General features: G+C 44.1%; 1 protein-coding gene across 1 annotated transcript; it reads right to left on the bottom strand.

Moving 5' to 3' along the window:
* Positions 1 to 5,927: 5,927 nt before the first annotated feature.
* LOC134388706 (histone H3.3A-like) lies at positions 5,928 to 6,705 on the bottom strand. Its single transcript, XM_063111959.1, has one exon. It carries the CDS (start codon positions 6,692 to 6,694, stop codon positions 6,284 to 6,286), a length of 411 nt encoding a protein of 136 aa, XP_062968029.1. The 5' UTR covers positions 6,695 to 6,705; the 3' UTR covers positions 5,928 to 6,283.
* Positions 6,706 to 17,776: the final 11,071 nt, after the last annotated feature.

Here is a 17,776-nt window from a genome sequence, read left to right as displayed (position 1 = left end):
ACCATAATAGCAGGGGACCTGAACACCCCACTGTCAATATTAGACAGATCATCTAGGCAAAGAATCAGTAGAGAAACACAAGATCTAAACAAGACTCTAGACCAATTGGAATTGGCAGATATCTACAGAACATTCCACCCAACAACCTCAGAATATTCATTCTTCTCATCAGCACATGGATCATTCTCCAGGATAGATCACATATTAGGTCACAAATCAAGTCTCAATAAATTCAAAAAAATTGGAATTATCCCATATATCTTCTCAGACCACAATGGATTAAAACTAGAAATTAATAACAAACGAAACTGTGGAAACTATACAAACACATGGAAATTAAACAGCATTCTACTTAATGACTTATGGGTCCAAGAAGAAATCAAGCAGGAAATCAAAAAATTTCTTGAAACTAATGAAAACAATGATACATCATACCAAAACCTGTGGGATACTGCAAAAGCAATATTGAGGCGAAATTTTATTGCATTAAACGCTCACTTCAAAAGAATGGAAAGATGGCAAGTGAACCACCTAACACTTCACCTTAAAGAACTAGAAAAACAAGAACAATCCAAACCTAAAGTTAGCAGACGGAAAGAAATCATTAAGATCAGAGCAGAACTGAATGAAATTGAAAACCAAAAAACAATTCAAAAGATCAACGAATCAAAAAGTTGGTTTTTTGAAAAGATAAATAAAATTGACAAGCCATTAGCACGGCTAACAAAAAAAAGAAGAGAGAAGACTCAAATAACAAAAATTAGAAATGAAAAAGGCGATATTACAACTGATTCATCTGAAATACAAGGAATCATTCGAGACTACTATAAACAATTATACGCCAACAAATTTGAAAATCTGGAGGAAATGGATAAATTTCTGGACACACACAAGCTCCCAAAACTGAACCATGAAGACGTAGAAAATTTGAACAGACCAATAACAATAAAGGAGATAGAAGCTGTTATCAGAAGGCTCCCAACAAAGAAAAGCCCAGGAGCAGATGGATTCACAGCCGAATTTTACCAAACATTCAAAGAGGAATTGACACCAATTCTTTACAAACTATTCCAAAAGATTGAAACGGACGCAAATCTCCCAAAATCATTCTATGAAGCAAACATCATCCTGATACCAAAACCAGGTAAAGATATAACCAAAAAAGAAAACTACAGGCCGATATCCTTGATGAATATAGATGCAAAAATCCTCACTAAAATACTAGCAAACAGAATACAGCAACACATACGTCAAATTATTCACCATGATCAAGTGGGATTCATCCCAGGGATGCAAGGTTGGTTCAACATACACAAATCAATAAATGTGATACACCATATTAATAAACTCAAACACAAGGACCATATGATCATCTCTATAGATGCTGAAAAAGCATTTGATAAAGTTCAGCAGTCATTCATGACAAAGACCCTCTATAAGTTAGGTATACAGGGAAAATATCTCAACATAATTAAAGCCATATATGCCAAACCCACTGCCAATATCATCCTGAATGGGGAAAAGCTGAAAGCTTTTCCTTTAAGAACAGGAACTAGACAAGGATGCCCACTCTCACCACTCCTATTCAACATAGTGTTGGAAGTACTAGCCAGAGCAATCAGAGAAGAGAAGGAAATAAAGGGCATCCAGATTGGAAAAGATGAAGTCAAACTGTCCCTGTTTGCAGATGACATGATCCTATATATCGAACAGCCTAAAACCTCTACAAAAAAACTCTTGGAATTGATAAATGATTTCAGCACAGTAGCAGGATACAAAATCAACACACAAAAATCAGTAGCATTTCTTTTCTCCAATAGTGAACATGCAGAACGAGAAATCAAGAAAGCCTGGCCATTTACAATAGCCACCAAAAAATAAAATACTTAGGAATTGAGTTAACTAAGGAGGTGAAAAATCTCTATAATGAGAACTACAAACCACTGCTGAGAGAAATTAGAGAGGATACAAGAAGATGGAAAGCTATCCCATGCTCTTGGATTGGAAGAATCAACATAGTGAAAATGTCCATACTACCCAAAGTGATATACAAATTCAATGCAATCCCCATCAAAATTCCAAAGACATTTTTCTCAGAAATGGAAAAAACTATCCAGACATTTATATGGAACAATAAAAGACCACGCATAGCCAAAGCAATGCTGAGCAAAAAAAATAAAGCTGGAGGCATAACACTACCTGACTTTAAGCTATACTACAAAGCTATAATAACCAAAACAGTATGGTACTGGCATAAAAACAGACACACTGACCAATGGAATAGAATAGAGAATCCAGAAATCAACCCACACACTTACTGCCATCTGATCTTTGACAAAGGCACCAAGCCTATTCACTGGGGAAGGGACTGCCTCTTCAGCAAATGGTGCTGGGAGAACTGGATATCCATATGCAGGAGAATGAAACTAGATCCATACCTCTCGCCGTGTACTAAAATCAACTCAAAATGGATTAAGGATTTAAATATACACCCTGAAACAATAAAACTTCTTAAAGAAAACATAGGAGAAACACTTCAGGAAATAGGACTGGACACAGACTTCATGAATACGACCCCAAAAGCATGGGCAACCAAAGGAAAAATAAACAAATGGGATTATATCAAACTAAAAAGCTTCTGCACAGCAAAAGAAACAATTAACAGAGTTAAAAGACAACCAACAGAGTGGGAGAAAATATTTGCAAAATATACATCTGACAAAGGATTAATATCCAGAACATATAAGGAACTCAAACAACTTTACAAGAAGAAAACAAGCAACCCAATTAAAAAATGGGCAAAAGAGCTAAGTAGGCATTTCTCTAAGGAAGATATACAAATGGCCAACAGACATATGAAAAAATGCTCAACATCACTCAGCATCCAGAAAATGCAAATCAAAACCACATTGAGATACCATCTCACCCCAGTTAGGATGGCTAAAATCCAAAAGACTCTGAACGATAAATGCTGGCGAGGTTGCGGAGAAAAAGGAACTCTCATACATTGTTGGTGGGACTGCAAAATGGTGCAGCCTCTATGGAAAATGGTATGGAGGTTCCTCAAACAATTGCAGATAGATCTACCATACGACCCAGCTATCCCACTGTTGGGAATATACCCAGAGGAATGGAAATCATCAAGTCGAAGGTATACCTGTTCCCCAATGTTTATCGCAGCACTCTTTACAATAGCCAAGTGTTGGAACCAGCCCAAATGTCCATCATCAGATGAGTGGATACGGAAAATGTGGTATATCTACACAATGGAATACTACTCAGCTATAAAAACGAATGAAATACTGCCATTTGCAACAACATGGATGGACCTTGAGAGAATTATATTAAGTGAAACAAGTCAGGCACAGAAAGAGAAATACCACATGTTCTCACTTATTGGAGGGAGCTAAAAATTAATATATAAATTCACACACACACACACACACACACACACACACACACACACACACACACACACACACACACACACACACACACACACATAAACCGGGGGGGGGGAAGAAGATATAACAACCACAACTACTTGAAGTTGATACGACAAGCAAACAGAAAGGACATTGTTGGGGGGGAGGGGGGGAGGGAGAAGGGAGGGAGGTTTTGGTGATGGGGAGCAATAATCAGCCACAATGTATATCGACAAAATAAAACTTAAAAAAAAAAAACATTAATGCACACATATTTAACATACTATCTATATACATATTTCCCAAGTTAAAATACCTATTTTTAGGAGATGTATTAATGTTTAATTCAAATACCATACCATTCGCCCACTTAAAGTCTACAATTAAATAGTTTATTGTATATTCACAAAGTTATGCAAACGTCAACATGAGAGATTTTAGGACCTTTTTTTTACCCCCAAAGAAGTACTGTGCCTGTTAATAGCCACTCTCTATTTTCCCCGGTAATCCCTCCCACCCATGCCTAGGAAATCCCTGATCTACTTTATTTCTCTATGGATTTGCCCGTTCGTGATATTTCATATAAATACAATCATATGCTATGTGGCCTTTATGACTGCCTTCTTTCAATTAGCATAACATTTTTGACGTTTTTATGGTTCGTGCATGTTGTGGTATGCATCAGCAGCTCATTACTCTTATTGCTGAATAATATTCCATTGTATGAATATGCCATGTTTTATTTATCCAGTCTTCAGTTGGTGGTTGTTTCCACTTTGGGGCAGTTATGAATAATGCTGCTGCAAAAATTCATGTACAAGTATTTGTGTACTGAAATTTTTTTAGGTAGATACATAGGCATGTAATTACTGTGTCATATGGTAATTCTATTTTAACTTTTGAAGGACCCCCGAACTATTTTTCCATAGCAGCTGCACCACTTTACTTTCCCACTAACAATGCACGAAGTTTCCAATTTCTCCACATTCTCACCAACACTTGTTATTTGCCATTTAAAAAAATCATAGCCATCCTTGTGGGTGACTAGCCATTTTAGAAAGCTCTCCTTGAAAATTTTAATGTCTTCAGTCCGTGACTAGTGATATTGAACATCTTTTCATGTACTTGTTGGCCATTTGTACATCTTCTTTGGAGAAATGTCTGTTGAAGTCCTTTGTTCATTTTTTAACTGCGTTGTTTGTCTTTTTGCTGTTAACTTGTAGGAGTTCTTTATATGTTCTATGTACCAGACTGTTACCAGATACACTCTTTGAAAATATTTTCTCACATTTGTGGGCTGCCTTTTCACCTTCCTGATGGTGTGCTTTGATGCACAAAATCTTTTAATTTATCTATTTGTTCTTCTGTTGCTTGTGCTTTTAGTGTCATAACCAGGACACCATTGCTAAAACCAAGGTCATGAAGATTTACCCCTGTGTTTTCTCCTAAGAGTTTTATAATCTTAGCTCTTACATTTAAGTCTTGGATTCATTTTGAGTTAATTTTTGTACATGGTGTGAGGTAAGGGTTTAATTTTATTCTTTTGCATGTGGATATCCAGTTGTCCCAGCATCATTTGTTAAAAACACCATTTGTTCTGAGGAGGTGGGATAGATGGTGGACTAGAGAGGACATGTCCCTCTCATGGAAAAGGACCAGAACAACAAGTAGACAGCTAAATACTGATGGGAACATCTATGGGGGAGTGCAGGAACGCAGCAGGAGACTGGTAAGATCCCTGTGGAGCATGAAAGTCCAGAATGGCAGCATAGAGAGGAGAGAGAGGCACACAGCCTCAGCCACGAAATCTCCTCCACCAGGACTGATTCAGGAAAAACATTCATTTGTGGGGAAAAGAGAGGAAGAGAGCCCACACCAATCTCCATCCTCGCCACAGACGCCTGCAGTTCCTACAGTAGAAGGAGCCCATAGCCCTTGGAAGCCCAGAGCCAAGAGGAGGAAGCTTCCTAGAATACAAAAGCTGCCTAGAATACATGCACTTTGTTACTCCAGAACAAGCGCACATACTGTGCGTTCCCTATCCCCCACCCTCGTGACTCAAGCAGATGCAGCATGGTACCATCTTGAAACCAGAGCCACTGTGGGAGCATGTCCTGCCTTGGGGGCCAGTAGCCACTGTGCTTCCCCAGCCTTAAGGCTCTGCTGTCATTCCAACACATGCACAGGAGAGACTACAATACCCTGACTCTGGCAGGTTGAAGCCTGGGCCCAGGAGCAGCTATAAATCCAGTCCTGCACATCTGGGAAGCCAATCCCAGCCTTGCTGAACTGATCCACTCCCACATCCCTGGCCAGAGGTTAGACAAGCAGATCCCAGTTCTGTGTGCCCAAGATCCCAACCCGGAAAAACAGCTCGAGGGTCCCTACCCTAACAAATATACCCCCAGGCCCGTAGCACTGAAGTGCATCCATACCCTCTTGGGGAAGCTTGCAGGTGATCTCACCTCAACAATTCTTTTTTTTTTTTTTCTTAGTTGCCATCAATAAGAAATTTACTTATTTTAAAAAAATCCAAATGCTGGCATTGTCCAGAAAAATTTAACAGGTTTATTTATAATTGTTATAAAGTTGAACTGCTGAAACTTGTTCACCCAAACATTTTGACTTGTATTAATACTTTACGTCCCCGCATTTATATTAAAAATTCACACACAAATGAAAATGGAAAAACTGCCAATACCTGACTTCTGTCCCCTATTTTTCCACTTGCAACCATATACTTAGGTACCTTTTGACCCCATGGAAAAAAAAATCTAACGTTCAGAACTACCAATAACAGGAAGAAGAGAATTTTTTTTTTTTTTTGAGAATGAAATGTTTCCCATCATAGTGGATTCTTAAGCACGTTCTCCACGTATGCGGCGTGCTAGCTGGATGTCTTTTGGCATAATTGTTACACGTTTGGCATGGATAGCACACAGGTTGGTGTCTTCAAAAAGGCCAACCAGATAGGCCTCACTTGCCTCCTGCAAAGCACCAATAGCTGCGCTCTGGAAGCGCAGATCTGTTTTGAAGTCCTGAGCAATTTCTTGCACCAGACGCTGGAAGGGGAGTTTGCGAATCAGAAGTTCAGTGGACTTCTGATAAGGTCTAATTTCACGGAGTGCCACAGTACCAGGCCTGTAACGATGAGGTTTCTTCACCCCTCCAGTAGAGGGCGCACTCTTGCGAGCGGCTTTTGTAGCCAGTTGTTTCCTGGGTGCTTTACCACCGGTCGATTTGCGGGCAGTCTGCTTTGTACGAGCCATGGTATAGAGACCTCCTAACTTACCCCCCCTTCTCCTCGGGCTGGAGCTCGGCGAGCGAGAGGCGGCGCTGGCATTGGAGAGAGCGACGGCGGCACCTCACCTCAACAATTCTAACTAGCACCTCACCCACCACTGGAGAAGCAGCTAGCAGGGTCCCCTCTCTGCAACCCCCCCTCGAAGCCTTGCTCACTGACCAAGAGGCAGCTGGCTGGGGCCCCTCTTGGCAAGTGTATTAGTCCATTTCTGTTTCTTATAACAGAATACCTGAAACAGGCTAATGTATAAGAAAAAGAGGTTTATTTCCTATAGTTTTAGAAGCTGGGAAGTCTATGGTCCAGGGGGCACATCTGGTGAGGGCCTTCTTCTTGGTGGTGACTCTCTACAGTGACACAGGGTATAACATGGTGAGAGTGGCAAGAGCAAGAGAGCTAACCTTCACACTCACTCTCCTCATGAAGCCATCAGAACCACACCCATGACAACCTGTTAAACTGTCAACTCATTACTCTATGAATGGATCAATCTATTCACAAGGGCACTGTCCTCATGATCCAATCACCTCTTAAAGGCTCCACTTTCCACTACCATATTGGGGGTTAAATTCCAACATGAACTTGGGGGGACATTCAAACCACAGCAGCAGGCCTATGCCACAGCTTTGCCCACTGCCCAAGAAGTGACTCAGCAGCCCTGCCTTTGGCAGACCTACTCCCAAAATACCAAGGAAAGCATGGCCTCACAACTGGCCCTGAGAAGTGGTGCAGTGGACCAGCTGCCAGCAGACCTACACCCAACTCAAAGTCAAGTCAAAGCATGCCCAAGTCCCTGACTCAAAGCAATGCCCCTGGTGGACCCACTCCTGAGTCTTTGAGCCATCACATGCACATATCTAAATGAGAAACAGTCTGGTTGATGTGCCCCTGGTGGGACAGAACCCATTCCGAGAATCAGCATAGTGACCTTGCCACTGGTGAACCATCCCCAGAATGCCCACTGCCCCAGGCTGAAAATCACTCCAGCAACCCCATCATCAGTGAAACAGCTCCTGAGGGGAGTGACCCACAGTGAGCATGTGCACACTCCCAGCCTGAGGACTAACACAGGGAGCCCACCCTGGCAAAAGTGTGCCACTACCACCGAAAACCTCCCAAACATAGGCTACTGAGGCATGTACAGTCATATCAAAAATAGATTGCTGAAGAAACTACACACTCTATACTACCACACCTATACAGAACAAAGCCATTGTACTCTACCCAATTGACAACCAAAGGCACATTTCCAGGTGAAAGTCCTTCCCCAAGCAAGCCACACTACAAAATTCAAAGAGGTGACTGTTCCACCAGATGCACAGATATCAACTCAGGGAAACAAGAAGCATGAGGAAAAAACCAAGGTAATATGACACCACCAAAGAAACACAGGAATGCTCCAATAACCAATTCCAAAGAGTCAGAAATTCCCTACTTGTTGAAAAAGTAGTTCAAATTAATAATTTTAAGGAAACTCATTGAGATAGAAGGGAATACAGACAAATAATTTTAAAAAATCAGAAAAACAGTTCATGATCTCAATGAGAAATTTAACAGAAAAATAGGTGTCATTAAAAAAATCAAACAGAGGAAAGGCCTAAGATATACAGCGGCCACACGCCATGCCATGCCAGCGCGTGATGAGCAGGTAAGCCTCACCACCACCTCACTCCATCCCCAGCCTGGCCAAGTGTGCCCCAACTAGAGAGTTGCCTCCTCAGAGAGGCCCATGACCCGAGGCGACCATGCACCTGAGGTGCCAGTGGGTGACCGAGCAGACACTGAGGCAGCCATGCCAAATTGGCAACCCTAGCAGCATTCTAGCCAGACAATATTGTCAAACCAGTGACCATGAAATCCCATGCCACAATGACTAAACATCAAAGGAAAGATACCAGAAATATGAAAAATCGAGAAAGTACACCATGAAAGGCTAATAACTCTCAAGCTCTAGATCCTATAGAACAAGAAGCCCTTGAAATGTCAGACAAGGAATTTCGAGTGATAATTCTAAGGAAATTAAATGAGATACAAGAAAACTCAGCTAGACAACATGAGGAAAGGAGGAAAAGAATACGGAACCTGAAAGAAGAAATGTACAAGGAAATCAATGCCCTGAAAAAGAATGTAGCAGAGCTTGCCAAGCTGAAGAATTCATTCAACAAAATAAAAAACACAACAGAGAGCTTAACCAGCAGGCTTACAGAAGCAGAAGAGAAAACTTCTGACTTTGAAGATGGGCTGTTTGAAATAACACTGGCAGAAAAAAAAAAAAAGAAAAAGAAAAAGGAATTATAAACATTGAAGAAAACCTAAGAGAGATATCAGACAACCTTAAGCACTGAAATATCCGAGTCATGGGTATGCCAGAAGGGGAGGAAAAGGGAGATTGCATTGAAAACATATTCAACAAAATAATGGCAGAAATCTTCCCAGGTATAGGAAAAGACACAGATCTTCAAATTCAGGAAGCTCAAGATCCCCAACTGTATTCAAAAAGGTCTTCTACAAGAAATGTTATAGTCAAATTGGCAAAATTCAAAGACAAAGAGAGAATCTTAAAAGCTGCAAGAGAGGAGCATGAAATCAACTATAAGGGAGCCCAAATCAGACTAACATCAGACTTTTCATCACAAACCCTTAAAGTGAGAAAGGAATGGGATGATATATTCAAAACACCAAAAGACAGAGATTGCTAGCCAAGAATACTCTACCCCACAAGGCTATCCTTCTGAAATGAAGGGCAAATAGCATATTTCTCAGGCAAACAACAACTGCAGGAGTTCACTACCACAGGACCACCCTTACAATAAATTCTCAAGGGAGTACTGGGTTTGGTACCTGAAAAATAACCACCACTGCCATAAAAACTCAAAAAAAATCACAACCCACTAGTAAAATAAAAATGCTGACAATGAAGAGAAAAAAAAAAGTGTATCTACAACCCAAGAAACCAACAAATACAGAAGACAAACAGTAAATCAGAAAGAAAGGAAGAAAAGACACTTAAGACATACAAAGAAAAATCAATAAAAGGCTAGGAGTAAATCAACACTTTTCAATAACAACTCTTAATGTAAAAGGATTAAATTCCCCAATCAAAAGACACAGACTGGCTGACTGGATTAAAAAGGAGGACCCAACTATATGCTGCCTTCAAGAGACCCACCTCACCTATAAAGACTCACATAGACTAAGAGTGAAAGGATGGAAAAAGATTGACCATGCAAACAGAAAGGAAAAACAAGCTGGAGTAGCCATTCTTATGCCTGATAAAATAGACTTTAAACTAAAAACCATAAAAAGAGATAATGATGGCCACTACATAATGATAAAAGGATTCATCCATCAAGAAGACATAACAATCATAAATATATAAGCACCCAATGTTGGAGCAGCCAGATTTATAAAGCAAACTCTATTAGACCTAAAGAAGGAACTAGACACTACTACTATAATAGCAGGGGACCTGAACACTCCAGTATCAATATTGGACAGATCATCTAGGCAAAGAATCAGCAGAGAAACACAAGATCTAAACAACACTTTAGACCAATTGGACTTGGCAGATATCTACAGAACATTCCATCCAACAACCTCAGAATATTCATTCTTCTCATCAGCACATGGATCATTCTCCAGGACTGATCACATGTGAGGTCACAAATCAAGTCACAACAGGTTCAAAAAAATTGGAATTATGCCATGTATTTTTTCAGACCACATGGATTAAAATTGGAAATCAATAACAAATGAAATTCTGGAAACTATACCAACACATGGAAATTAAACAGCATCCTACTTAATGACATATGGGTCCAAGAAGAAATCAAACAGGAAATCGAAAAATTTATTGAAACTAATGAAAACAATGATACATCATACCAAAACCTGTGGGATACTGCAAAAGCAGTCCTAAAGGGGAAATTTATCGCATTAAATGCTTACTTCAGAAAAATGGAAAAATGGCAAGGGAACTACCTAATACTTCACCTTAAAGAACTATAAAAACAAGAACAATCCAAACCCAAAGTTAGCAGACAGAAAGAAATCATTAAGATCGGAGCAGAACTGAATGAAATTGAAACCGAGAAAATGATACAAAAGATCAATGAATCAAAAAGTTGGTTTTTTGAAAAGATAAATAAAATTGACAAGCCATTAGTACAGCTAACTAAAAAAAGAAGAGATCCAAATAACAAAAAAATTAGAAATGAAAAAGGTGACATTACAACTGATTCATCTGAAATACAAGGAATCATTAGAGACTACAAGAAACAACTGTATGCCAACAAATTTGAAAATCTGGAGGAAATGGATAAATTTGTGGACACACACAAACTACCAAAACTGAGCCAAGAAGATGTAGAAAATCTGAACAGACCAATAACAACAAAAGAGATTGAAGCTGTTATCAGAAGGCTCACAACAAAGAAAAGCCGAGGACCAAATGGATTCACAGCAGAATTCTACCAAACATTCAAAGAGGAATTGACACCAGTTCTCTACAAACTATTCCAAAAGATTGAAACAGAGGCAATTCTCCCAAACTCATTCTATGAAGTAAACATCACCTTGACACCAAAACCAGGTAAAGACACAACTAAAAAAGAAAACTACAGGCAAATATCCTTAATAAATACAGACACAAAATTCCTCAATAAAATACTAGCTGACAGAATACAACAACACATATGCAAAATTATACACCATGATCAAATGGGATTCATCCCAGGGATGCAAGGTTGGTTCAACAGATGCAAATCAATAAATGTGATACACCATATCAATAAAATCAAACCCAAGAACCCTATGATCATCTGTATAGATGCTGAAAAAGCATTTGATAAAATTCAACACTCATTCATGATAAAGATTCTCTACAAGTTAGGTATAGATGGAAAGTATCTCAACATAATTAAAGCCATATATGACAAACCCACTGCCAATATCCTGAATGGCGAAAAGCTGAAAGCTTTTCCTTTAAGAACAGGAACTAGACAAGGATGCCCACTCTCACCACTCCTATTCAACATAGTGTTGGAAGTACTAGCCAGAGCAATCAGAAAAGAGAAGGAAATAAAGCGTATCCAGATTGGAAAAGATGAAGTCAAACTGTCCCTGTTTGCAGATGACATGATCCTATATATCGAACAGCCTAAATCCTCCACAAAAAACCTCCTGGAGTTGATAAATGATTTCAGCAAAGTTGCAGGATACAAAATCAACACAGAAAAATCAGTAGCATTTCTATTCTCCAATAGTGAACATGCAGAAAGAGAAATCAAGAAAGCTTGCCCATTTACAATAGCCACCAAAAAATAAAATGCTCAGGAATTGAGTTAACCAAGGAGGTGAAAAATCTCTATAATGAGAACTACAAACCACTGCTGAGAGAAATTAAAGAGAACACAAGAAGACGGAAAGATATCCCATGCTCTTGGATTGGTAGAACCAAAATTGTGAAAATGTCCATACTACCCAAAGTGATATACAAATTCAATGCAATCCCCATCAAAATTCCAATGACATTTTTCTTAGAAATGGAAAAAAGTATCCAGATATTTATATGGAATAACAAAAGACCACACATAGCCAAAGCAATTCTGAGCAGTAAGGAAGGACGATGGTGGATTGAAGGGCCATGTCAGCCACATTGGAGCTGTGTACAGCCATCGGGGTGACAGGTGTGAGTGATGGGGGTTTGTGGCTGTCTCTTAGACTCCAGGTCTGGCTGGAGGACACCAGTTGGGGAGACGCTGCCAACTGAGCTCTGTTTGGTTATTGGAAGGGTGGCTGGCAGGATGGGCAGTGTGAGGCAGAAGGACCAGCAGAAAGGAGAAAAAGGCCTGGACAAGGATGATGCCACAGGGCTGTGGCCACAGGAAACAGAGAGCAGCCACGGCGAGGCTGCGGGTCCCTTCTCTGATGGAGACACAAGGTGTCCAATTCAGGGTTATGGGTCCCTGTCCAGACATGGGCTGCTGTGGGACTGTCCGTAGGGGACTGTCCTGGTGACTCATAAACAGTCGGAGAGAGACAGTGCCGTGGCTGTAAGCCACCATCACTTGGCCAGTGTGGCCATCCCTGGCTTGGCTGCACAAGGCATTGTGGGCAGCTGTTCACCTACCGTGCATGCTGTGATGCTGATTTGTCATGAGCTGGACCAGTGCCCAGAAAGCGTCCTCCTCATTTAGGTGCATGAGCAGGATGGCAGCAATGTGGCTTATTCCCTCACAGTAATCCACCTCCTGCAAGAGCCAAAGTCACCATGCAAGGTTGTGCCCTGAGACAGCTGAGGTCACCTGGGATGGCTGAGGTCAGCTGGGAGGGCCCAGGTCAGCTGGGAAGGCTAAGAATATCTGAGAAGACTGAATAAAGGTAACCTGAAAGAGCTGAAGTCACATGGGAGGCTAAGGTCACCTAGGAAGGCTGATGTGAACCAGAGGGACTGAAGGCACCTGAGAATGCTGAGGTCACCTGAGAATGGGGAGGGCCACTGTCACCTGGGAGAGCTAAGATCAACCAGGAGGGCTGGTGAAATCTAGAGGGACTGAAGTCACCTGGAAGGACTGAGGTCACCTGGGAGAGCTAAGGTCACAAGGGAGGCCAACCACAGACCTCCAAGTATGTGGGGTCCAGCCTCTGTGCCCCTCCTGGGACACTGGGCATCAAAACTGAGCATGTCCCACACATGTCAGGTCACACGGAGCTCCTGGAGGGACTCCTGCAGTGCAGTGGCCAAGCTCTTCTGGCCAGAAAGGTCCGATCAAGAACTGGCGAGAGCCCCCCCCCACATGCCAGGCCAGGGAGGCCTCTTCACCAGGCTCAGGCCAGCACCCACTGTCTGGATTTGCCATGAGGGATGGCTGTCACTGAGCACACCCCACACAGAGTCCAGAGATGGCCCACAGGCTGCCTGGCACAGGAGGACAGCTGAGTTCAGGCCCCACGTGGGCAGCCTGGGGAGTCCTCTCAATGGCTTTCTCTTGAAAGAATGGTCTGGAAATCAGAGGCAGAGTGATGAGCAGCTGCTCAGGAGCCCCTCCCAGGCTGCTGCACTCTGTGGGGTGTGGGGAAGGGGAACTTTGATCTCTGCCCAGTATCTCACGAATCATATGGCCTTTGTCAATGCACACTCATCTGATGAAAGCCCAGGAGGCACCTCGCTCCCCTGGAGAAGATCACTCCAGACACGAGCATCCTGTGACACTGCCAAGCTCTTGGGATTTTGGACACCCCAGCAGGAAGGCATCTGTCCTTGTTCTAAGGAGCAGTGGTCAGGTCCGCTTGAGGGAGGAGCCTGGACCCACCCTCTCCATCTCAGCTTGAGCTTAGAGACCTTCCTCTCCTCGCTGGGACCTCTGTGAGAGCAGTGACCTCGCTCCCTAACTAGGATGTCCTGGGTGCTCATGAATCCCGAATTTTCAAGAAGCAACCACACCCCCTGGGACATCCAAGCCAGTGACTATGGGAACGGGGCCTGGGATGTCGTTGGCCAGGGATACTCACCGTGTCATACACAGAAAAGGCTACCAGCACGTGGGAGAGTTCCTGCTGCCTAGGAAAGGGCGAATAGAGGGTTCTGTTGGCTCTGTGCCCATGCTGTTAGTTTCCTGTGGCCTAACAGACCCTGAGATGCACCTGCCCTTCCCGGTCTCCCCTCCCTGGGCCCTGGGCCCTGGGCCTCCCCTGCGGGGGTCTGGTAAGGGCAGGAGCACAGCCAGCCGCTCAGGCCCGGCCACAGCCTCACCTCAGCACCTGCCTTCTGCCTCCCTCTGGCTGCAGCTGGGTGGCTCCTTTCCTACCCCCGTCCCTGCCTCTCCACACCACACTTGTCCCCTCACTGTTCACTCAGCCAGCTCCCTGTCACCCTTTAGGTCTCCAGTCACAAGCGAAAGGCCAGAAGTCCCTGGTCCTGCCACCCTCCCATAGGTCCCTAACCCAATCCTCCTGGCTCATGGAGAACAGTTTTCACCACGTGGCATTACTGTGTTTGCTGCCATCATTCTTGGGAGCCAGCTGGGTTCTGGCCCCACGTGCCTCAGCCCCTGGTTCAGGACTCGGTGCCCGGTAGGTGCTGGGTACATGGTGCAGGCCACTCCCTGTGCGAGGAGAGAGCTCGACAGCTGTGTCACCTCCTTCCTCTGGGAACCCTGCCTCTCCCCTGGGAACTCTTCATGTTCCTGGGGCTCCCATGTCCCTCTGGATTTCCTCATCTCCCCTGGGGCCTCCACCCTCTGAGATCCCCACCCCACCAAGGGGCTTACTTGATGCCATAGCAGTCCCGAAACATCACATGGTTGGTGAAGGTGCAGCTGACTTCAAGGTCAATTTTCTGTATTTGTTGGCAGAGCACCTTGCCCTGCTCCTTCATTCTCTGCAGGACAGGGCCAAGAGAAGAAAGGGTCTCAGAGCATGTCTGAGACTCGCTGCCATGGGCACCCATCATACAGGGGTCAGTGCATGTGGCCAGAAAGGGAGTTTTTGCTGCAGAAATGTCCTCATGATTGTTCCCACAGCCAGGAGCAGTCACCAGAACACAGCATGACCTCAGTACCCATGTCACAGTCTGTGCTCAGCAGTCCTGGTGAGGGCTCCACCGAGGATGGCCCATTGCCAATGGTCAGACCCCAGGGCTCCAGCAGGCCCCAGACCCCTGCCCCTCATACCACTTTTAGATACATGGGGACCAGGCCACCCCAGCCAGGGCCTCCTGCTCCATCTCACCGGGGACTCAGTCCTCACTTGGGGCTGCCCCCTCCTGACCATCTGTCACTTTCCTTCTCCCCTCAAGGGGCCTCTCCTCATGGATGACAGTGAGTGCCCCCTGGGCCCTCAGCTTGCTTCCCCTGGAATGTTTTACTCAGGACCTGTTCCCCGGGCTGCCTGGCTCCTACCCCTCAGGGCTTTCCAGGAGTCAAAGAGGGCAGCTCGTGCCTGGGCTTCCACTCCCTGATGCCAGCCTGTCAGGGTGACAGTATGGAGCTTATGCCAACCCCTGTGAAGGCTCCCATGCTCAGCTCATTCACTTCTCAGGAGCTCCCGAGAGGAGAGTCTGACAGAGGGACAGGGGCTGCCCGGGGCTCCAGGAGAGCTGTGGCTGGGGACTGTGCTTCTAGGCCTGTGAGCTGTGATGGCTCCCACACTCCCTGCTGCTAAAAATGTCCTGGAGGAGCCCAAGCCCCACAGCCCTGACACCCCAATTTGGGGTGTAAGGCTCTAGAATGGCCCCACTGATGTGCACATTTCCCTATTTCCACTGCTGTTTCCTTACGAAGAGGACAAGGCCAGATCCCTGCACCTTCTCTTGCAGCCCCCCAACCTGCTAGACTAGATTTTGGAGAATCTTTTGAGGTGTCTTATATGATCATGTACTTAGAATGCACTGTACTGCAGGTACAGATAAATCCTTCTAGTTTGTTTTTTTATTTGTTTAATTTGCATACGTTTCCTTTTTTTCCCCCCTAAATTTTCTGAAATCAGGGAGGGTAAGAAAGTCCTGTGTTTCCTTCTATTTGATTTTCACAGGAATGGCTTTGGGAGTTTACGGCCCTCTAAGATATTTTCTACTGTTTTTTTCCAAATAGTTTAAAATAATACTTAGTTTATTTCTACTCAGATATTAGTTAATGCTTTGTAAATGGCTGCTGAGTTTGATGTGCCAGCTTTCTGGAATCTCCTGATATCATTTATGCCTTTTATTTGTTACTGTGTCCATGGGTTACTGAGCACACATTGCGTCCTGCTGAGCCTCCCGTGATTTCTGGAATGTGTCCTCCTTGGTCAGGATATATCCTTTTTTTGGCATCTCCCTACGGTCCAGCTGGGAAGAACATATTTAGAATGCTCCATCTATAAAGTTCCATAGGAAATGCACCCCTGGGGCTTTCTTTCTGGGGCTAGGTTTACAAGGTTTGGGTTCTTACACTCACAGCTTCAGTGAGCCTTTGGGAGCTTTCCCCTTTCATCAGGTCTGGAAGATCCAGGCTGAGGAGCTGCCCGTGTTTAGAAGAGCGTGTGCACCTCAGCCATGACCAGCCTGGCCCTTGACCGATGGTGGCCCCTGTCTTTTCAATCGGTACTTTGGTAATTGTTCAAGGAAGGCTTTTCTTTTTCTTCTACCTGGTTCGGTGTTGCTTGGGAACTCATGGTTTCCTCGATTTTCAAAAGTGTGCCCAGCAAGATGCAGGCAGCTTTCCCTCCTAATTCCCTTTATCCTCACCTTGCCTGTGCTCAGTGCCCCCTTTCTACAAATTCCTCACATTTTATTCTCCCTCCTTTTCTTGCATTATGCTTGGGAGAAGTTTTGTGCTGAAACTGGCCTTTTAAGAAAACTACTTTTGTGTTTTTTTCTTCTCCTGGCTCTTTTGGTTTTCCATCTCATTTTGCATTTTTAAACTCCTTCTTTCTACTGTTTTGTTCCACCTGAAATTCAGGTGTCCAGGCATGGCTGGGGCAGGTGCCACGTGGTCTGGGTGCATCCTGGTCCTATCACTGTCAGGTGTGCCCAGAGTGCCCACCACGTGCAGCCCCCGTGCTGGAGGGTGGGGGCTGCCCCCACACCCTGGGCACCACTCGCTCTTACAATGTGTGTGAATCCTGCCGGATGGAGATGACCTGGGTCCACCACTGCTGGCTCCTAGGGCTCCTGCTCTTCTTCCTAACCTGTGAGCTTTCTGACCCCTTCAACATTGGGACGCTTTGATGATATGCCCCAAATGCTGTGGCACACCTTGCTGGAAAAGGTGCAGCCTAACTCCCGTTCCTTTGAGTGTTGGCCAGACTTGGTGACATACTGCTCATAAAGAGAATGTGCCAGAAGAGAGAGAGAGAAACTTCAAGGCCAGGTTGTAGGAGACATGGCTGTGAAAAAGCAGGACGGGCGTGGAGTCCCAGATCCCCGGGATGTGCACCTGAGTACCCTGCAGGCACCGCTTTCCCCAGATAGGGCACCCGGGCTCCTGACCATGCTAGGCCTGTGTGTGCTGTGTTTGCTTGAGTGGAAAAGGGCCATACCTATTATTTGCCTGGGTTCTGCATCCTGACC

The sequence above is a fragment of the Cynocephalus volans genome, chromosome 10, assembly GCF_027409185.1.
Source record: "Cynocephalus volans isolate mCynVol1 chromosome 10, mCynVol1.pri, whole genome shotgun sequence".
NCBI classification, from domain to species: domain Eukaryota; kingdom Metazoa; phylum Chordata; class Mammalia; order Dermoptera; family Cynocephalidae; genus Cynocephalus; species Cynocephalus volans.
The sequence above is the reverse complement of the archived record's forward strand: the minus strand, read 5'-3'. Positions and strand labels throughout refer to the sequence as shown.

Excerpts from the sequence above, each read along its gene's own strand:
- LOC134388706 (XM_063111959.1), bottom strand. The coding sequence starts at position 6,694 with ATGGCTCGTACAAAGCAGACTGCCCGCAAATCGACCGGTGGTAAAGCA.